This window comes from Labrus mixtus, chromosome 9, assembly GCF_963584025.1.
Source record: "Labrus mixtus chromosome 9, fLabMix1.1, whole genome shotgun sequence".
Classification (NCBI taxonomy): domain Eukaryota; kingdom Metazoa; phylum Chordata; class Actinopteri; order Labriformes; family Labridae; genus Labrus; species Labrus mixtus.
Window position 1 is genome coordinate 27,556,498 of NC_083620.1, and position 22,620 is coordinate 27,579,117.

General features: G+C 43.9%; 1 protein-coding gene across 4 annotated transcripts in view; it reads left to right on the forward strand.

Annotated features, from left to right (window-relative positions):
* Positions 1-2,280: 2,280 nt before the first annotated feature.
* The window catches only part of actn4 (actinin, alpha 4), a 67,918-nt gene continuing 47,578 nt past the window's right edge, over positions 2,281-22,620 (forward strand). For 2 of the 4 annotated variants that reach the window (XM_061047220.1, XM_061047221.1), the window contains exon 1: positions 2,281-2,679. In XM_061047220.1, coding sequence (XP_060903203.1) covers positions 2,557-2,679 — 123 coding nt within the window. In that variant the 5' untranslated portion in view covers positions 2,281-2,556. The remainder of the gene's footprint in view (positions 2,680-22,620) is intronic. The other 2 variants (XM_061047218.1, XM_061047219.1) reach the window with 1 other exon arrangement.

Consider the following 22,620-nt stretch of genomic DNA (forward strand, 5'->3'; position numbering starts at 1 on the left):
CCGTGCAGAGTTAACATCGAACACTTCTGACTCTGTCATCGACATTCATCGTTGTATTGAAAGGAAGTGTTATTGCTGACACTGTCTGAATGATTACCTAGAAATGTTGTTTAATATGACATGCAAAAACAGCCATAATGTCTCTCACACACACACACACACACACACACACACACACACTGATTGTGTTTGTGTGTCATTCACGTCATCGTCCCTCTTTGTTCAGCTGCTCTTTTAAAAAAAACACAAAAACAGTCCATTCATAAGTGTCTCTCTCCTGCTGGTGAGCTCAGACTGTAGTTATGACTCAGAGCTGCTCTGACCAATCACAGAGCCGGTAGGAGCAGACCCCCACTGTAAGACTACTTGCTGGAGTCTACATGCTGCTCCCAGCTGCCGTGACACTAATCGAGCACGGCAGCCTGAGCGTGACCTACTTCTGAAGGTGGATCCTGGAGGCAGGACCGTCACCCTGGAAAAACCAGCCTGAGTCCCCCCCCCCCCCCCCCCCCCTCGCCTGGCAGATGTAATGGATGATAGTGCAGCTCCATCTCTTCTGGTTTTTTATGAGAGTCAGTCCTCTGGGTCAGTGGTTCTCAAATGGTTTGATCATGACTCATCATCGGAGGAGACAATGTCTCATAACTTAAAAGAATGAGGGATGGAGAATTATAAGAAAACCATGGTAAAGAGATGTTTCTGTTTCCCCTCCGTATATGAAGAATGGACAGAGGAATACCTCGTCTCAAGTGAAGCAGAACGATTCAGAGCTCCACTTGATCATGAAAGTTTGGGGTTGAGATGTAAAGAAAAAAAGATGTTTGGAGAAATGAGCTCTCTCTGTATGTCTCCTTAAATAAAGACAAGTCTTAAATCAGTAGGAGTAAAAAGTTGATGACTTTGCATGTCAGTGTTTCAAGTCATCAGAGTCACATTCTGTCAGCAGAGAAATATAAATATAAAAAGTTCATTATCTTAAAAAAAAAATCAGAATCAGCTTGATTGGCCAGTTGTGTGTGTGCATACAAGAAGTTTGACCCCTGTGAATTTGCTCTTTATGTGCAAGCATTACAAATGACTGTACTATTAAATTCATGTGAACTTGTCTATAAGACACAATGTGTGGTGGTGAGAAGTAGAGGGGTAATATACAGGAAGTTAATTAGATTTTACAGGTTGCATAAAGTCATGACAGATGAGGGGATGATAATGATCACATGACTTAATGTGTGTAATCATCTTATTTACAGACACAGAGGGTGTTTGTGTCCCAGGGGTCATGGTGCAGTGATTGACACTGTGTCTGTTGAGAGTTCATCAGAGTGACCTCCTGAGTGAAGAGAGATAAAGGTTCAAACAGAAAGGTAAGCTAACCTGAGTCAGGACATGTTTAGAATGTGTCGTTATTTCACCGGCTCACGTTCAAATAAAACATGAATATTCATGATCCGTCTGAGCCTACTGGAGACAGGTGAGTCAAGTTAACCGGAACTCACTGATTCACAGCGCAAAGTGGGCGGGGTCGCCTTCAAAATAAAAGAGCCTGGCTTCTTGGTGGAAGGGGAAAATTTAACAAAATGTCAAAAGAAATCCAAAATCGACTCTTGACAGTAGATTAAAAAAAAACTCACGGGCTCTTCAATAGCCGGATAAAATTATGCATTCTTATTTAAGTTTTCCCTAATGAGTGCAGCGACGGTTAATCTTTTAGTCACTCAGTCAAAGGATCATTTATTGCATCTAAAACTATTTTCATGATCAATTAATCGGTTTAGTCATTTTTAAGAGAAAATGTCAGATATTTGATATTTTCAAATTCCTATAATGCGCTTATTTTTGTGTCATTTAAACTTAATAGAGAGTTTTAGGGATTTGGACTGTGGTTTGGACAAAATAATCAGTTTTAAGACGTCACTTAAGTCCATGTAAAATTGTTTTATTTATTTATTTTTTAATTAAAACGTTTTAGAGTAGTAAATGATTCATTAATCAATCGTGAAAATAATCCTGATGTTGCTCTTACATTAAATAAATGATAAAATAAATTTCATTAAAAACAATAGGCTTTGTTGGATTAAAATGTGTTCTTATGTATAAATCCCTGTCAGTGACAAAGGGGAAAACAGGAGAGAGGAAAACAACAAATTAGGACTTTTCAGGTGCAAAAGGAAGTTCGGCTGTGTGCGTAACTTATTTTGAAATGGTACAGCGGAAGTACACTCCCCGGGCTGGTGCAGCTTGTCGGCAGTGGCTGAAGCCTGTAGGAGCGGCCGGTTCCTCCCAGCAGCCTCTCAGTTCAGAGGGAAAGCTTTTCTTCTCGCAGCAGCAGCAGCGGGGATTTTGTGACTGCACACGCCGGATATTCATCACATTTAAAAAAAACAAGACGAGACAAGCAGGACTCCTCCCGGGCTCCTGAACCCTACCCCTCACCACCTCCCTGATTTGGGCCTTCGTTTTCTTTTTTTTTTTTTTCTCATATAATTTTTTCTTATATTTGAACGTGTCCTCCTGCTGACAGTTGGTCTGTGGCGCACTCAGGCTGCTTTTGCTGACATGGTAGATTATCACGCTGCCAATAATCAATCGAGCGGAGGTCCGCCGACCTACATGGAGCAAGAGAATGACTGGGACCGGGACATGCTCCTGGACCCGGCCTGGGAGAAGCAGCAGAGGAAGGTAAGGAGAACAGATGAGTGGGCCGAGTGGAGCCGGGCTGAGAGGAGGAGGAGGAAGCGGCGGGGAGAAAGAAAATGGCAGGGAAGGGATGGGATGGGGAGTGGAGGTCAGACACCGAGTGCGGGCCTCTAAAACCCCGCAGCTGCTCCCAGTGTCCCACTTTACATCTACCATTTTCTCCTCCCAGCTCCTCCTCTCATCTCCAACCTTTTCTTTCCCCCCTCTTCACTGTCTGCTTGAACCCTCATTTCTTCTTCTGAATGAGAATCAGTACGTGTCCCACATTAACTGCTGCTCTCACTCTTTGAAGGTTTTTTTTTTTTTTCGGTTTTTTTTCCCGGCACTTTTTCCCCTGCGCGAGCGGAAACAGGGCGCCACATTGTTGCAAAAAAAATCTAAATGGTGATTGTGTTGCAGACATTTAAGGGGGTTGAATATAAAGCAAGTCAAAGGGTGTTTACTTGAAGGGTGTAGTGCGGAATCAAAGCGACCTGTCCCACTTGTCTGCCTGCCTGGTTGGCTGCTTCGAGGCCGATAAGAAAGAATGAGAGAGGCGAGGCGAGTTTCTGCTGCTGCTCACCGGAAGAGCCGACCGATACTGAGGCGTTCAAGGCCGATAGAGAGATAATGGAACCACAGAGCTAGCTGCTCCGCTTCACATTAACAACTTATATGGACACACATTTTACATTAAAAAACTACTATAAGTACTCTTGTTAAAGTTTAAAACACCGGCAGAGATTTTCAGTTTCACCCTTGACCTGCTGCTGGAATTCCTGACATGTTTCTTGTTTGAAACATCTGGACTGTGAGAAGATTTACATTCTTTTAAGTTAAGAAAGTAATGCAAAAACTGCACACTGAGTTCTCTGATGTGTTTGCAGATTGTCTCGTGTTTGTAAATCAGGATGTGACACACATTTTGCTCGTCCGACAGGTCAGGTGAAACGAGAGAAGTCATTATTTGCCACAACTAGTCGACGACATCTAACTGGGTGTGAAACAGGACAGCTGTCATTAGCAGTGTTATGTCGAGCACACCGCTTGAACAAGCAGAATATTGTTGCTCCTATTCTTCACACAGCTCCCTCTGACAAACAAGTTTCTGCAGCCACACTTTCACATTTCACATGCACAGAACTAAACGCCCACTCTCTCGCTCTCTCTCTCTGTGTGTGTGTGTGTGTGTGTGCTGCAGATTTTTTAAGCTCCTGATATTCTGCATAAGTATTTAGACACCAAATAACATGAAAACCACCCTGCACCATATGCTGCACCAATCATTACCACAGTTATCAAACTTCTAATCCACCTCACCAATAATTAACAGTCAGCCTTGTGACTTTGTTGTTGGTTTTAAAGGAGTAGCCTCTCCTAACCTCCTGTCATCTTGCCTCCTTCACTCCTCCTCACTCCTCTTATTAAAGCCTCCTCCTCCTCCTCCTCTTGTTACCCTCACACAGCTACTGAGCAAAAGATGGATGCTTGCAAGACTTTGGCAACCTGTGCACCACAAAAAACAACATCCACTAAATGTTCACCAGACTGAGGTGACCTTGTTTTACACCCTGTTTCCCCATTAGCTAATGAGCTAATGGTGTGTGTGGGGGGGGGGGGGGGGGGAGTCTCAAAATACAAACCCATCAAGCAGTGATGTATTCCAAAATGGAAGAAAATATTTAAGTGGACTTAATGAGGAGATAATAAAAGATTAAAACCGTCTCTCACATGAGTTTTTCCTCCCCTCTAAAGCGGGTCATCAGGGAGTGGAAAAGGCGGTGTAATGCAGGATGATTTGAGGAGTCATTGCTTAACAGTGTGGAATGATTGTGAGGGTGTGTGTTCGTTTGTGTGTGTGTTCATCTTATTCTCTAACTAGCCAGATGATTGGCATACTTTCTAGTGGTGTGACAACATGCCTAACATTGAATCGTGCATTTTTATTAGGCTACTCGACGCTTTAATAGCCGTCAAACTTCACACATTCGTGACGTTGATTCCTGTCAAACCCAGCGGGTCGAGTCCTTCACTGGCTTGGTTCATTGACTGTAAGGACTCTCTCTCTCTCTCTCTCTCTCTCTCTGCGTGTTTGTCCAGAGATCGCACGGGTCAAAGTTTCCTCAAGAGGAAAAGTCTAAGCTATCAATTATTAACAGTGAACACTTGATGCCGAGCTCCATGCATGCTCCAAACCTGCACCCATATAGGAGGCAGGGAGGCGTTTGTTTGACTGGGAACAGGACAGGCTGGGGACATGTTACCCCCCCCCCCCCCCCCCCCGTGCCAAGCCTGTAGCTGAGGCGGGTGGGGTGGTGGGGGGGGGGGGGGACCAAGGGCAAATTCCTGCGGTGTATTCACGCTCACTGTGCCAGTTATTGCGCAAAAAAGTGAGCGAACTCCTCCTGCAGGATATCAGAGAGAAGTGGATTTAATGAGTGTGGGAATGGGTTCGTCCGTCCTTCCTGCAGTTTGTGACGAGCGACTCTGAAAAGGTCAAAAACAGGAGCAGGGCCGAGTTTCCACCGTGCTGACTGCTGCACATGTTGAGTAACAGTAGAGGGGAGGAAAAAAACAGCAATGCTCACTGTTTTTTTTTTTTTTGTCATTCTTGCCTTCATTTGGTGAAGTAGAGTTAGAGAGAGAGGGAGAGAGAGAGAGGGAGGGAAAGTGAGAAGAGGAAGTGACTTGATGACATGTAACAACAGGTCTCGGTTCACGAGTCCTGAACCCTGGAGGTGGGGCTCCTCATCTGGCTCCCCACCTTTTTCCCTCGGAGCCCACGTCTTGTATCTGTAATACTTAAATCCTTCATGACCCACGAGGGGGAAAAAAAAAAGATACATTGCTGTCAAAAATGAACATCCATACAGAATAGGCCTGCACACACTTGTTCTTACCAATAGACCTTTTGTTTACTCTCCAGTTAGTGTGATCATAATTTGACAACCTCTGCTCTAGCGGTGCTCTAGCAGTCTGCTAGAGCAACGAGGACAACTTGGAGACTAGGACTTCTTGTGCTTGAAGTAAACTGTAAACATAATCGAACTTCATGAACAAAAAGAAGGAGAACACTGGGGGGAGGGATTTAAAAATGACGATTGATGAAAGAGAGAGAGAGAGAGTGGAGGATGAGTGAAATGCACCAAAGAGCGTCAGGATCAGGAGTCGAACTTGCGACGAGGACTGAAGCTTTGTAGACGGGCCGTCTGCTGGACCCATGACTCCAAACATTTTGATACCTGACCACAGTTTTATTGTGATTGGTTGACATCTAATTTAAGGAAAACAGCACTAATCTTTACAATCAGAACAACAAATATATATGACACCACTTTAGTGAAGGCCTACCAGTATTTCCTTACACCCCCCTTTGCAGACCATGCATGGAAGAATAACTGGTTCAGGGTCTCTCTTGGGGGTCTTTAGTTTTTCAGTCTGTGTTTCTTCAGAAGCAGAGCTTTTGTCCTCCTGTTTCCAGCTTTCCATTTCAAACACTTTTTTTTTTTTTTTTACACCCCAGAGTTCCTGGACAGAGAACCATCTGAGTCCAGTTAGCTGCAGCGTGTTACAGGGCGAAGCTCCTCCCTGCACAAACATGTTATTAAGTCTTTTCTCACCGCTCTCGGATCCACCACACGTTGAAACATGTCAAAGAACGCAGTGACGCCACCACAGCTTTTTTTATTTTTTTTTATATTGTGACTCTGAGCAGCGTGGCAGCAGCAGCAGCAGCAGCATGCAAATCTGCTCTGCGACAGTTAAGGCCGTGCATATTTCTCAAGTCATGAGGCAGAGCGGGAGCACAGAGAGGTGGTGGGCGGATGAGCTAACAGGGAGAAGCAGTAAAGTACACAAGCCAAAAGGGCCTGGAGCAGACGCTGCTGATTTATTGGATTTATTTGTCAATGTCATGTACTTATAAAATCAGATTAATAAGCACGTTTAGTTTCATTCACACATGAGATAAAACCAGTGAGTGAATAATCCAGTGGAGGCTTGCAAATCACAGCAGGTCTGGTATGTGCAGGAAAGCAGATGTGCTCGCTAAAAGAGAGAAAGAGACGAGAGAAATGTATTTCTGCACTCGCACAGTTTTATCTCCTTTATATCAGGAGTGTGTAGCTCTTATCATGGAGTGTGTTTTTGTGTAAAATCAAAATGTGGTCACTCAATCAGATGATTGTCTCTCCTCATTTTCCTAAACAGACACACGGATCAGTTAGCTTCGTTTGCACACACCTGATTGGAGCTGGACTGTTACTCGAGCTCACAGCTGAGCGGACTCTGAGCAGCTGATGTGAAAGAGGGAGAGTTAAGAGAATTTGATTACGCACATTCAGTAAGGATAGAGTTAAATTTAGACTCGGGTTTCAAGGTTTTGTTTCTTGACTGTATCTCAGACTGCGGGCGTGCACTCTGTTAGCTTTCTGCTGTAAACTAACCTCTGCTAAACGTCTTAGCAATCGAGTTAGCATGGTTTCTGTTAGCATAAGTGCTGTCTCTTTGTGTGAAATTGTCCTTTAAACATCTCAGTTGTTATTCAAGTGTTCTATAGTTTGATCTGCGTCAGTGCAGATGCGTCCTCCATGGTCACAAACGGAGCTCCATGACTGTGTTTGTAGCCACACCCCGCCATTGCCCAGACTTGCAACACAAACACACTGATTTATTTTTCCACTGCTGCCAAGGTGGGCAGCTGGACACAATGTTAGTTTGTTCTTTTCTCGCCCACTTTCACATGCTTTCTGTGTGACTGGCTGGCTGTGCTGGCAGGCAGGCGGAGCCGGTTCAGATGGGCCCGGGGTTGGTTGGCTCAGGACGAGCTGTGAGTGACATTTTTGTCAGGACAAATGGGACCAAACAATAAAATCCTGCCGGCGTCACTCACTACACTCAGATGTGACTGCGTGATAAGCTGCCTGTTTTTCCTGTTCCAAAGCAACATTTAAAAGAATGAAGGAAGCTTGAAAAACATTTGACTGTGCTCTCTCTCTCTCCGCTCACAAAAACAACAATAGAGAGAAAGCTCTGTGTGCAGAGAGTTAAAAGGAGCAGACGCTCTGATTGGTCGTCTGGCTCTTTGTGATGCGTGTGATTGGCTGGTTTCGGGGGTTGGCAGGACCAACCTGAATCGGGTGTGGCAGGTAAAGGAGGAATCTCAAAGCTGGAATCATGAAGGGCTGTTAGTAGAGATCAGTGAGCGTTGCTTTTAGAAGGATTGCATGTGAAATGGTTTGTTCTGTTTCCTCTGCTCAGAGGGAGGAGGACTGAACAATGGATCAGTTATGATGTTTGCATTGTGTTGCAGCCTCTGATCACACACACACACACACACACACACACACAAAGCCTATACAATTATTGATTTACATCGATGTAATGCTTTAAGATGTAGGGACATTTGTATGCAAACATCAGAAAAGGGCATGAATGTATAAAAACTGTCGCACACTGAAGTGGTTTGAATTGATGTCAGATTTTATATAAGGTCCTGTAACAAAACTTTCACATTTCAATGAGCTTCACATAATTGTTGAAGTGTTCTTACATCACGCCTCACCTTGTACTTCTCTGTTTTATAAAATGAGAACTGAATTATGCAAGTTGGACCGTCTTAACGATCCATTTAGGGATGAGCTCTGACGTTAATCCTGGGCGACTATAAAATATAAAGTCAGACTTAGCAACTAACAAAAAGTTAAGAAAACTCTCAGTGGATGGCTGCACACACGTGATCCCAGCGTCTCCGGGGTAACAACATCAGATTGGTCCACCAGTTGGATGGACCAGCCTTTCGGCCCTCCCTGCAGGTTCATGTCCACATACCTTTACTCAACGTGGTTACAGTTGCCAACCTAACAACGTATAAAAAGTATGAGTAATGCATTTAACTGACTTGTATTTCTGGTGCTGACGAGCGAGGTTAACAATGTTTTAATTGTTTAGAGGACTAAATGCACACATCCATAATAATAAGCCGCACTTCCTGCTTGACAAGAATAAAATGTCCAGAGGAAACTCGGCTCCTCCTCTTCCTGAAGTACAAAGTTCATCTGGACCTTGGGAACTTTTCTGCACTCTTAACTTGTTACAGTAGATATCTGGGATGTGAGATAATGGAAGTGGAGCTCGTCCCCCTCGCTGCCAGCTGATTCCAGGTCAGCTGTGGGAAAAGCCCTCCGCCTCAGCTGACCGCGATCCAGAATCAGCCTGTGTGGACCTAAACAACGAAGCAGGCAGCCAGCGAGCGAGCGGACGGAGCAGAAAGAGAGAGGAATGTACCCCCTCTCTGTTTCCCCCCCTCTGTTGTCTCTCCGTTCTGCTATTGGTGGCGGTGAGAGAGCATGCAGGGGGAAACATTCCTTTGGTGGTGGCCCATTATAGCCGGCTAGGCCAGTGGGAGGGGGCTTTTTTTTTTTTTTTTTTTACTAAAGGGGGCGGGGTGTCCCTGTTTTTCTCCCAAACAGGCGAGAGAAAAGAGTTGGGGGTTTGCAGGATTGCAGATGTGGTCTGTGCGGTGCAGAGGAGAGGAGAGGGAGAATCCTCCCTTAGAGGGTGGGGGGGCAAAAGTTTCCAGCCGGTTATGATGTGGCGGAAGTCGTGGCGCCGATTGTTGCGCCAGATATTTGTTTGCAGAAATGTTTTCAGACATTCGCCCCCCTGATTGATTGCACTTGAGGAGGCATTAAACTTAAACACAGCAGCGTCCAATCAGCAGAGAGATGTTAGCTCGTAGCTCGTAGCTCCGGGCTGCAGGCCTGTGTGTCGAGGTGCTGCAGTCTAATGTGTTTCTCTTTCAAAGACATTTCTTCACGGTCTGTTTCCCTCGCACTCTTTGTGTGTGTGTGTGTGGGGGGGGCTTGTTGTATTTTTGGGGGCAGAGACCCGGAGGACCCTGGTGCATCCGCATGTCATATAATCCATGAGTCCCTGGACTCTGTGGCTGACATAACCCTACCGCAGCTCTCGCTATGCGTTCACAAGCTTACTTTCTCAGCTATTGTGCATAGTTATGAGGATTAGTGAACGGCATTTCCCTCTGATGAATTGAAATTGGCAACAATGGGGACGAAGAATTTCCTTTTGGTTGGCTGCCAGGACGCATGTTGATGGTTTTAGCTTGAAGCTGGGACCCCCCCCCCCCCCCCCCCTTCCTTCTTCTCCATTTGTCCGCCAAGTATATCCTGGACAAAGGGATTTAATGGAATATCCTGACTTATTTTCCAATAAGCTCCCAGATCCTTTTTACTGTTGTCAGATAGCGATGTGATGATGTCCAGCATTTCCTTTGCTGGACTTGTATCGGTTTTGAAAGCGTTCTATAAACGAGCGACATGAAGACATTGAGGGTGCTGCTGATGCTCGAGCAATCAAGCAATTAAATTAAAGATAGCAAGAGGATCATTGTGTTATTGTTCAAGTATTTATTAAACAAAAATATGAGCTGGATTCAGCTTCTCCGACGTGAAGCGTTGCTGCGTTTCTTTTCATGTCGACTGTCAGAAAACTGAACAAACAATAAAAAAAACTTCTCGGGGGGGCTCTGGGGACTTGTCATGGTTATTCTTAGATTGAACACGTTCTGTAAAAGCTTTTTTTTTTTTTAATCATGGAAGTCATTCTCCAGCTCTCATTGCTGGCAGTCTTCTGAATGCAACACTGGAAAACTGAATTGAAAGCCTTTTTTGATTTATACTCGAGCCTTCGACTGATCCCGGTGTAGCTTTTAGTCTCAGCAGGCTGCTGGGAAATAAAGTTTAGTTTCTGTTGTGGACTGTGTGTGTGTTCTGATACAGGTTGTGTTTGAGGAGACGGAGGGAGTGTTGTTTGTGTAATGTGTGTTTTAGGTGTGCATTCTTTGTGTGAAGTGTGGGTGCACCGTTATATATATATATGTATATATATGAGGGTGTTTGGGGAGGGGGGGGTCTGACAGGGCGAGGTTTTCCCCCTCCTCTAGGTTTCCAGCAGAGTCGCATAATTGTGGCTCCGTCTGTCTTGAGGCTGCTGGTAAACACGGTGCAGTTAAACAGACCCAGACCCCCTCCATGTCCCCACGTCCTGCAGGATGTGTGGAAGTGTAGCATGACTTTTCTCCTAGAATCAGTGTGAAACATCAACAGAGCGTTAAACATACTTACAGGGAAATCAACTGAAAACAATATGTGTTTGAAAAGCTGCAGTTCAGCTTTGCCTTTATCCAACTCCTCTTAAACAGCTGAGTGTTTTTGTAATGGAAGAAGTAAGCTCACATCACACTCGATGTTTGTAGGCGTCTGATCGGTCTGCAATTAAATCAAATGAAATCAAACTGCATTCACAGCTGCAGATTTCTCTGAAGGAGTTTAAGAATCCTTTGGGATAAAAATCACGATGTTGGTAAATAGCTTCAGTCACTCCTGAAAGATGTAAACAGATTAATGCATCATCATCATCATTCTATAAGATGATAGTCTGATAAAGCAGTGCATCCTCTCTGTGTGAGTATCTGTGTCCTCTGTCTTCAGGCTGCAGAGTGCACACATAGTGTTCATCATCATCATACGTGTGTGTGTGTGTGTGTATCTGTGAAGCTGCAGCCTCTCTGTGCTGAACCTCAGCGCTCTGCAGAGCTCTGTATTTTTAGAAACATCACTTCAGAGCTCTGCTATCATCCTGCACCTGAGAGCGAGAGAGAAAGAGAGAGAGATCAAATTCAATACATAATTCATCAGAAAAAAAAGAGAAGCAAGAAGCAAAACTGTGTTCTCATTGTGGGTGTTTCAAACCGTCATAATGGAGACTAAAGCAGCCTCTGGTTTCACACTACAGAAGGATGTGGATGACGCTTTTTAAAGATGTATGTGGTTGATGGTGGTCGAGTCATCGTGAGAACATGTTTGCTTCTATCATTGGTGTTAAAGGTTGAATGCACAGATCTGCAGAACTCATCTACACGTATATGCTTTGTTTTAAACATTTTAATTTCAGCTCAAATGTAACTCAACGAGGACTCAAAAGTCAGTTAACTGGGAGCCCTGCTCATCCTACAAACACTTTTATACTCCACACCTCTGGGAGGGAAGATTTTTCAAAATCTGTCCTTAAAGATAGTTTAGTTTTCTTATTTGAAACGTGGGATCTGCTGATTTTTAGAGCTTGTTCCTGCCCATTCTTTTTTAATCTGTTTTCTTAATCTCCCAAATTTAATTAAAGTGTGCTTAGTCCCTCTGGAGTCCTAATATTCAGCTCCATTCACCCCTCGGTCGTCTCGAGGCTTCTTACCAAAATGTACTGAACGACGATGCTTAAAATACTGAAGGACACATATTCAAGAAGCAGCTTCCTGTTTTGTCTTTAATGTCTGTTTTTAGTTCTTCACATACAAAAGGACGTCCTGGTTAAAGAAAGGTGAACACATTTTTCATTAAAGGGTTTCAGTGTGAATCTCTTCATGTCAGCCGTGGTAACATGATGTGTTCATAGAGTGAATGTGTATTGTTCACTCTGTCTGAGGTTGTCCTCAATCTGGTCGTCCTCTGGAGGCCGGCGGGCGGCAGGACTCATGGCAGAACATCTGTCAGATCCCCCACCACCTCCACCCCCCCCCCCCCCCCCCCCCCCCGCAGATTACATCCCAGCTCAGATGACTGGATTATCTGCAGATATGACACATATCTGAGAAGAATAGGAAGGTGATCCCAGACGCAGCAGAGCTCCAGTTATTCACTTATTTGAACATTCAGAGACATTACGTTATTTTAGATCTGGTGAAAAGTTTAAAGCAGTAAAAGAGTCGTTTAGAAAAGATTAAAATGACCCAGATTCTTCTTTTGTAGTGCATCCTGAAACAGACTCTGCTCTTGAATTTTATTGTTTATCCGTAGAATAAATCTTGATAGACATCTGCATACATGGCCACACCTAGACAGGTTCTTCTCCCTGCTGAATGGGTGTGTGTGTGAGGGAGGGAGGGGGGGGCGGGGCAGATAACAGGCTGTGCTAGGCAGGTTTCAAAGATTAAACTGTGATGCTACATCTGTCTGTGAACTCCAACATCAGATACCTTATCTGCAATTGAAATGTGTGATATTCTAATATTTGGATTCCTGTTTGTTTAGTTCCTGTTTGATGGTGATTTGACTTTTTGAATCTGGGCATGAACTCACTCAGGTCTGATAGGGAATCACCCGCTGAGGCTGCTGGGATCTGTAGTCTTTGTGGGTTTGTTGTGGTGTCGGCACAAATGGATTTTAAAACCGAACACATGTGAAGGTGGAGCAAACACACCATCATTCAAACATATAGAGAGTGTGTGTGTGTGTGTTTGAGAGAGTGTTTGTTTCCTCTGAGGTCGTGTCTGATTTCCTCTGCGAGCTCCTTGTTGTATTATTGAACAGCTTCAAAGTGGGGCACTGGGCGAAGAGGTGAAGAGGCTACAGGCCTGCTGGAACACACACACACACACACACACACACACACACACACAATAGATTGAGTGCATCCAGTTATTCAAACCCACAAACACTGAAGCTCCCTTTGCTTCCCATGAAATATACACACGACTCCAAATGGATCTTAAAGATGAAGAAGAAGTGCACCGAAAATGTTTCTCCAATAAATTGTCAGCCAACAAATCACTGTTAACTGAAACAGGCCGTTTGTATTCACCATTTGCACTGAGTCGTTATTTGCAAACCTCAAGTTATTGTTTTAACCCAAATAATGTTTCCCAAAACTTTGCAGTTAAGTTGAGAGGTGCTGCTTTGGGTGAAGACTTCAGTGAGGGGCTGTCTAAACTCATCTGTGGAGAAAGCACCTCTGACAATAGTTGATTTACTTACATAAAGATTATTGTATGGGCCGAAAATGCACGACTTGCTGAATGCTGCATGACTCTCCTGCCAGCAGAAAACTCATCCAAATCCTCATCAACACTGACATGTGTTAATCTGCAGGATTAGATTCTGGAATATTAAACATGTAACAACCTAAAAGTCGTTCCCCCTTCTCTTCTGGTTTGTCACCTGAAGCAGAAACATGTTCTTGGAGCCTGTGCCCGTGTGGGACCATGCACAAGAAGACGACGACAGCAGCATCAATATTTACTGAAAGAGGCGGCCTTCAGGTTCCTCTGCTCTCATTTGAAGCGAGGACGCTCAGCAGATAATCCCACGCATCCCTCTCTCTCTCTCCTTCTCCACATTCATTTCTCCTCTGACAGTTCTCCATTATTCAGTCTTTGCCGAGTCGTTAAGGCAACAGGCTCCGACGAAAGAGGATAAACTAGAGTGTGTGTTTCTATTTTTAGAACATGGTCGGTATGTTTTCTGACCACTGGTGTTGTAAAACTAAATTATTATTTTTTGTCTCCATGTGATTTAGTCGTTCAGCTCAGAGGCTTCTTATCTCTGGTGCAGGATATAGATTTAATATACTCCACTATATATTCTCTGGTCAGGCATCTCCAGGACCAGCCGGAGGGCCCGGTTCATATAACTTCAATCTGTTTTATTTTTCTTTCATAGTTCAGAGGAGGTCCCCCAGAGACTGCACGCCTAGGGCTTCCACACAGAGACACACATGGGGTGCAGGAGAGGGTCTAGTTTTTTTTCAGAGCATTGCAACACAAAGAGAAGAGCTCTGGATGTAGACGTGTAGGTTTTCGGAGCTTTTGCATGAAAACACATGAATATTTTTGAGACTTTAAATTGTGTTTCTGGACGTTTTGTCTGCTGATTCTTGAATATTCTGTAGAAAACAACAACAGAGTAAATAAAGACACATTAGTCATTTGCATGCTTGCAAGTGTGAGACTTTATTTAGACCCTCATGAAGGCAAACGGAGCAGAGAGAGAGAGGGATGATAAACTCTTACTGCAGGTTCACTGCCAGTTTATGCAGCTGAACAGACAGACGATCCAAACACACTGCTGCTGCTGCTGCTGTTGGCCTCAGGGTTTGAAACTGAGATGGAAAAGGATTCTTTCCCTCTTTGTCTTTGTCTGTTGTTGCTGTTTTTTACTTCACTCCAGTCTTTCCTAGCGGCCGTGCAGAGAAATGGAAATGTTCCTCTGGAGTCCATGTTGCTGTCTTTGTCGTCGGGGAAATAGTAGAGACTGAATAAAAGTTTAAATAGTAAGTAATATGCTTCTCATTGAACTAAGCAGTTAAATGAGAAGAGAGAGCGGATCAGGAGCTGGTTGGAAGAAGAAGTGCGGCTCTGTGTCCGTCCTCCTGGGAGTTGTAGTAGCAGAGGAAGAAAAGAGGAAGGGAGGTTTCTGAGGTTTTCTGCCCCCTTCCCGGTTTCAAATATAAAGTCACCACTACACACGCAAACACAGCAGGCAAAGCCCTCTGAGTCAGGCCATGAAGACAGACGGATCACTGTGTGTTTGTGTGTCACCCCCGCCTTAATGGACCAGATGGCTGGCCAAGAAGAAGAAGAAGAGGGAATGCCTACAGATCACTGTACACACTGAACAAAACTCCAGAAATAGGGAGGAATGTGTCTGCAGTTTGGGTCTGAGCTGCCACATTAGTGACATGTAGAGAGTAATGTCTCCATGTGATATGTTGAGGAACACTTTATAACTGTCTGAAGGGGTTTGAACCTGCAGCTCAGGCTGGGCGATTACGACAAAAACAGTAACTGCTTGTTCTATATCGATTGATATTTAATCATGACGTGAAAGGAGATGATGCCTCAAGCTTTAAGAGCATCCAGATCAGGAAAACAGATCTCTTGAGGAAGGATTGAAGGTAGCTCTTTCAGTGCTTTGCAGTAAGGTGTTTTGATATGCAGGCTGCAAACTGAAGACTGACAGGCTGTTGTCTGGTTTAATTGAACTTTGTGACATGCTGTCAGATCTGTTCAGATGAAGTAAAACATCTCTGAATCTTTGCACCTTTTGAGCTGGTGTTGTTTTTTTTTTTTAAACTGAGCGTTGACACTGAAGTCAAACCAGTTTCCTGATGGACAAAGTGGTCCATCTCCCCACTCTGCTGCTGCTCTAAATGTGGGTCAGGGAAGTCCTCTGCCCTTCCCTACCATCAGCTACTCGTGTATACTATCCTGTCTGATCCAATCAAAGCGAGCTGCAGGGGATTATTTAAGTGTTAACAAAGGCTCCTGTGTTGGCCCTCTCGTCTGACTCACAGCGCCGCGGGGCCTTGCTCGTAGAGTTAACACAGACCCCTGCGCCCTGCAGTAACTTTCATATCGACACACTTTTCTCGCCTATGGCATGTGTGTCTGAGCTCAGCGCTCTCTCTCTCTGGTTTGACACCGCTGCTGTGGAGTCGCTGCAGTGTGAGAACATTTCCTGCAGAGCTCAGAGCCGCAGCATGAAACAGTTTCTCACTCTTTTACACCTTCATGCACCTTCAGTCTGACGTTCCTGCAAACACTCATCGGTCTCCAGCTGTGCCATGTGTCAGTAAAAGTCTTTTCTTTGCTTATTAGGAGTCTGTTTACTCTGTTACGTGACATGCAGGCAGCAGTGAGTGGAGTGTGGATGTGGAAGGAGAGGGATGGAGAGACGCAGCCGTAATGTGCTGATGGATCACATGTTGATAGTAACAGAAGGAAACATGCAGGGGTGTGCATGCTGGTTGGACTGGTTCATACTACGGACACCAGAAGCTTTTTTAAACTTTCTAAAAATAAGATCCTGTAGTCCTTTGGTTGCTTAGCAACAGCACTGAAGCAGGGTTGTAGTATTAATACGGCCGCTTTGGTATCCAACTCTGTATCAGGATTTCCTTATGAAACTCAAAATGCTATCTTTAACTGAACATAGTGCAGCTCGATCAATCGTAGATCACTCGTTGATGTCAGTGAGACTCTGAGCTCAACCTCGAGGAAGGCTGAGAGAGGACAGAGTTTCTTTCACCTGCAGAAATATTTCAATTCTTAGAAGGGAAACAAAACAGAGGAAACCAGACAAAGACCGTTACGCAGAGGTGTGAAGAGGAAGTTCAACATTTCTTTACGCTGCCTCCTCTCCTCGTCTTACTTTTCATACAGTGTTTGTACTTTGAGTGCTTCAAATTGGAAAATATTAAAATTTTCCATGAGAATCATTTCTTTTTTATTCCCTTAATTGTTCAGTTGTTTGATTTATAAAAACATGATGATCAATGCCCCTGAGTTTAATACTCATTTTATAACTCAGGTTATCTGTAGTCGTGCATCGTTTGCCTTCTGACAGACTCACTGATTCATCGTCTACACATCCTGCACTGATTATTTTGCAGAGGGAAGTCACTATAATATTAACGTAATTTTAAAAGGATTGCATCAGTGTGGAGCTCTGATCCCCCCCCAGTGATACGTCCTGCACACAGTGGTAGCAGCTTCCTCTGAGCCCTGCACCCAGAGGGGCTCAGAGGGGTGTCCAGTGTGTGTGTGCATTTTCATAATGTGTGTTTATTTGGAGCGCTGCACGAGTCTATCTGGGGCAGGAGGATCACTGCACTAAATCAACCTAAGGTTTTAGGATCGTGTGGGAGGAGTGTGTTGGTGTATACATGTGTGTTTGGATGCTTTTGGACAGTGTGTGTGTAACTTTTTTTTCTGTTCTTCTGTGTGGGCACCAAAAGGATAAAGAAGTAAATCCTGCTGTTAGAAGTTACAGAACAAGAGACTTAATGACCTCAATCTCATCTCAGTTTGCATTCTTTGTAGCCTCAGAAAACTGATGAAGATTTATCAGAGTTTGATGTTGGACTGTCACAATAGAAGAAGTGATGTAATACCAGTAAAGATCTAATGATTTTGATCTCTGGTTATCTAACATATCATCATAAATACAAGTCCTACAGGCTCCTGAATCTGGGTAATGTCTTGTTTTTAACTACCTAACAATTGCGACAAACTTCTGTACATTCTCTAAATTTTCACAAATATTTCTGAATGTTGCCGACATATTTGTGAAGTTCAGTCAGAGTCACTTTCTCTCCACTCTTGTGTGTTTGTATGAGAAATAATAAATGTAACTTCAGCATCTTTAGGAGACGTCTGAAGGACTTGAACATCAGTATTTCCCACCCTGTAAATGTGAATGGACCCCTGCTGCTTGTGGGAAAATTCGACTGAATCTGTAATTAGTGTTTTTAAAATTTGGGACTTCTATCGATCATTAAAAATAAGGAGATGGGGCGGCACATGGCTATCGCAGGGGGCGGCTGTGGGTTCGAGTCCGTCCTCGGCCCTTTGCTGCATGTCATCCCCCCTACTCTCTCTCCTCCCGACACTTCCTGTTTCTCTTCAGCTGTCCTCTCTAATAATATTGTTAACACTACAAAACACTCAACGCACAAAAAAAACTCTTTAAAAAAATGTGCCTGGTAATCCCTGGCTGCCACTCTTTAGTTCCCGTCTGTGTGATGCGACACTCTCAGCGGTTGATGAATGTCCATTTTGCGGCTAGATTTGCTTTGGCATGCGTTTTACTGTGTGTGTGTGTGTGTGTGTGTGTGTGTGTGTGTGTGTGTGTCAAACAGGCGACGGGCCAGTGAGTCATGAAGCCATAAAGGGCAGAGTGAGCGGTGGAATGTGTGACAGAGCCGGACCGAGGGGGGGTGATTTTGGCTAGACGTGTGCGCGTGTGTGCGTGTGTGCGTGTGTGTGTGTGTGTGTGTGTGTGTGTGTGCGTGTGTGTGTGTGTGTTTTGTATGGGTCATCAACAAGCGGAAACTCAGAGGAACAAACAAAGTGCCGCTCCTTGTTCTGGGTCTGGACCCTGTCAGCTTCTTTTACGAGCTCTCCTTCCTCCCTCTAATCACCGGCAGCACCAGGAAGTCCTTGAAAAAAAGTCTGCGAAAAGTTGACATCATCTCGACTTTAGACTTTCCCCCCCCAATAAAGTAATTTAAGATCTGGTCTTTTTTACTGGTTTGATTTACAGGAAGTACACTTTTATTCAAGATTGACTTCCTGCTTTTCTTCTAAGTCCCCGAAATCCAAATTTCTCTGCGGTCAGCTTGGAGAAAAGATTTGATACTTTCATATTTTGACTTCCTTCAAAGCTCGACCTGCATCTCTTCTACAAACTCTATGAGACGACTTGTTTCTTTAAGTTTCATTTCAAACTCATATCAACTTTAAAAGTTCACTGACAATTGTTAGCTTCATAAGAACTAACTCTCCCCATCATTAGCTTTTCAAAGCAACAATTGGTTGATCCTTCCTGTTTTTAGATCTTGTTTTATGTTTAGGTTCTTAACTCTGATTTTACCTTTGACTATTGCTACTGTTTTTATGGTTTTATTGAAATTGTTTGAGATTTTCGTTTAAATGTAAAGTGCGTTATGAATAAAATGTATTATTATTATTATATCATTATCAAATATGCTCCTTTAAGAAACCTTCAGGTTCAGCAGCCTTGTGTGTGTTGATCATGAGTTTTGAATTCAGCCTCATTCAGCACAAAAGGTCTCATATTTTGACTTCCTCACAGGGTATTAAGAGTCACCCGTTTCCAGCACAGGGCCATTTAAGGACATGCATACGTTGGTTTTGACCTGATTCTGGTGAAAGTCAGCAGGAGGTGTAAACCGCTTCGCTCTGATTGGCCCCCATCACTTCTGAACAGATCCGTCTTTTCTGCCTGTCCATCTGTTTTTCTCTCCTGTTTGTTTCTGCTGCTTCATAGGAAGCAGAGGAGGGGTGCAGGAAGGTGGGTGTGTGTGTGTGTGTCGTGTTTCACATTCCTGCACTTAAGTGTGAGTGTGTGTGTGTGTGTACTCTACACACACACACACACAAACACACACACACACACAAATGGACATGCATCTAACTATGAAACTTAAAAAGGATCTGCAGTGTCACCCTGAAAGTGTGTTTTGATTTAATTTAAAATTCTCTGAGCATGTCCATTCATTGTGTGTGTGTGTGTGTGTGTGTGTGAATGTGTGTGTGTGTCAGCGGGAGGTGCACCTTGTTACCCTCTTACATCACCATTGTCGCCATGACAGGCAGTTAAATGCGTTGCCTTATAAGGTAAAAGTGTGCGAGGCGGGTGGTGAGGAGGAGGAGGAGAAGGAGGGGGGAGGGGCAGGAAGAGCCTGTTACCGTGACAATGCTGTCTGCTGCTGGGCAACTGGGCCGGCCTGAAACTCCTGTTCGGTCACATTCTCTCACACACACACACACACACACACACAGCTTTCTGTGTTTCTTTTTTTATTTTCCCTCCTTCATTTCATTCGTCTCTCGCGTGCACATGATTCACATATTTAACATTCGCGTTCGTCTCAGTGGATCATATTTGTGCCTCTTCTTTTGTCTGTCTCTCTCTCTCTCAGGTGTGTGTGTGTGCATTCATGATGATTATCGTCACTGTTTTGGTTGATGAGATCAGCAGCACGTGAGGCACAAGAACTCCTGCTTCAGTGGGAATGTCAGGAATGAGGATTTCTAGCTGTTGAAATGCTTCTCATACCACACATGGCGTGCACACATTTCACTCTGAAGACGAGCACCGGCAGACCTTCTCTTGTTTGTTCACACTTAAAGTCCTTCTCCTGCTTTCTCTTTCCTCCCTCCCTTCTCCTCCCTCTTTGTCCAAAATGTCATCCGGCTGTGACCTTGGCTGCATAACTTCAGCTGTGTGTGGGAGACGGTGAATCGATGCTGCAAACTAAGCACGTTTTGACTCATGTCTCTGGTTTCTAGACTTTTTTCCCCCCTTAATGATTAAAATAACCCAGTGCTGAGTAGCTCTGTTTTCACACTGAGTATAGCACCAAGATGTTCCATCTTTATTCGGGGCCGGGGCGGACATGTTTGTTTGGTCACTGGAGCCATGAGGGAATGTCTGCACGAGCCCCGTAAAGGATCAGTCATTCATTAGGGTTATATATATTCAGAAGGAACTGTTTCACTTCCTCTGCGAAACAACAATCGGATGAATTCTAGATGAATGCAGAATAAGAAGTAGTGTGTTCTCACACATCTGCGCTGAACGATTACTTCTGTTTTCTGACCAATGACTTCCTCTCTCAGGCTTCTTGCTGCTCTCACATGGTTTTCATCACTGGCTCTTACAAATAGACTCTGTGGTGAAGAAACGATTCTCTTAAAAAAACCAGCACTGGTTTCCCAAACAAGTCTGTAGTTTTATAACACACTCACTAAAATGATAATGAAGGCAATATTCTAAAGAAACGGTTCTGGAAAGGCCATTTTTATTTCTCCAAGATCACATCTATGAACATAATTATCATTTCACTCTCCATCACACGGATAACACTAAGTGTAATGGTGCGTTCCATTTGATCTCAGAAGTCAGGAATTCTGAGTTGCTGTTCAGATACGTCATCAGGAATGCCCCCTGAAGTAGGAATTCAGACTTTGAGAACATCCGGTAGCCCGAGTTAAAATCCAACATGGCTGCTCCGAGCATCGACTGTAAAGTTGAAGCTCTACATCAGGGAGGGGAAACTTTGGTCACACTTACATTCATTTAACTCTCACTTCCAGGGGGCCAAATTGTAGAATACAAAAACAGTTACAGTCAATTATGTCTCAAATTTATGTCGACATATACCAGTGATCGAATATTATTATGGACAGATTTCTGGTTTTCATGATTTCATGGCAGATTTTGTCAAGTTTTCTTCATGTTTCCAGTTAATTGATATTTAAAATGTAGGCCTACCTGAGGGCACCGTTGAGGGTTGATGTTCCCCTGGAGACGTCCATGTTGCTTGTTCCACTTGTTGCTTTTTAACATCAAAACTGGAACCCGGTCAACCCGGGTGTGACATGCATCTATCCTGTATTTACTGCCTCACTGATGATATATTCTGTCAGCAATCTGTTCCCGTTTCCTGAAACCTGCAGCATATGCAGGTTTTATAACGACACAATCAAGAGCCGGCCCTCCACTCTTAAATATCAAGGATGTTTGATGGGACTCGACTCGTCATTATCTCTGTTATCACTGGAGGACGTCGACACAGCGAGGTGCGGGAACAGTCTGTCGCACAACAAGTACAAAAGGAAGGACACCAGAAATGACTAAATCAATAACTTGTTTAAAGTAATCTTAAGAAGTTCAGATGAACTTTAATAAAAGGTATCGGTTACAGCAGAGCTCAAACTATAATGTTGATTTCTGTTTCAGTCAGACGTCTGAATGAGAGCGCAGAGAGCGTGTCTGTGTGACTATTCCACAAATCTCTTTGTTTGTAATGCTGCTGATGATCATCAGTCAGCACATGTTTCCTCTGATTCATCGTCATTCACAACTCACATCATCATCATAGTGTTCTTAGAGAGGTCCAGTCAGTGTTACTCACGAAGCTACACACACACACACACACACACACACACACACACACACACACACACACTTTGTCTCTCACGTGCAAACCTCCAACAGGACGTCCAATCATGAGGTTTCTGTAAATACAGTTTCCTCAGGTTGTGATACGTCATGGGCAACATCGAGCTGTACAATAATCAATCAATCAAACTTTATTTATACAGCACCTTTCAGACAAATTAAATTGCAGTTCAAAGTGCTTTACAAGAGTGCAGAAAAGTTATTGACGAAAAAGTAGTTTATAAAATAAAATCTGATGTAACTTAATTTACTCCTCCAGTTGTTGTTGATCTGATGCTCTCATCCAGGCTAATCGAGGGATTTCCTAACTCCATGTATACATGACTGTTTCCATGTTTGGACCTGTTGTAGTGGCAGCTGTGGCTCAGTGGTAGAGTCAACTGGAAGGTCGAGGGTTCGATCCCCAGCTCCTGCAGCAACATGTCCGATGTGTCCTCGGGCAAGACATTTAACCCCATGTTGCTCCCGCTGCTTTATCGTCAGTGTATGAATGAGATTAGTGATTTATGATAGTCTCACTACTCAGCAGCCTCGACCATCAAGGTGTGTAGGTGTGACCTGCGGTGTAAAAGCTCTTTGAGTTGTCAGAAAAAAAAACACTTTA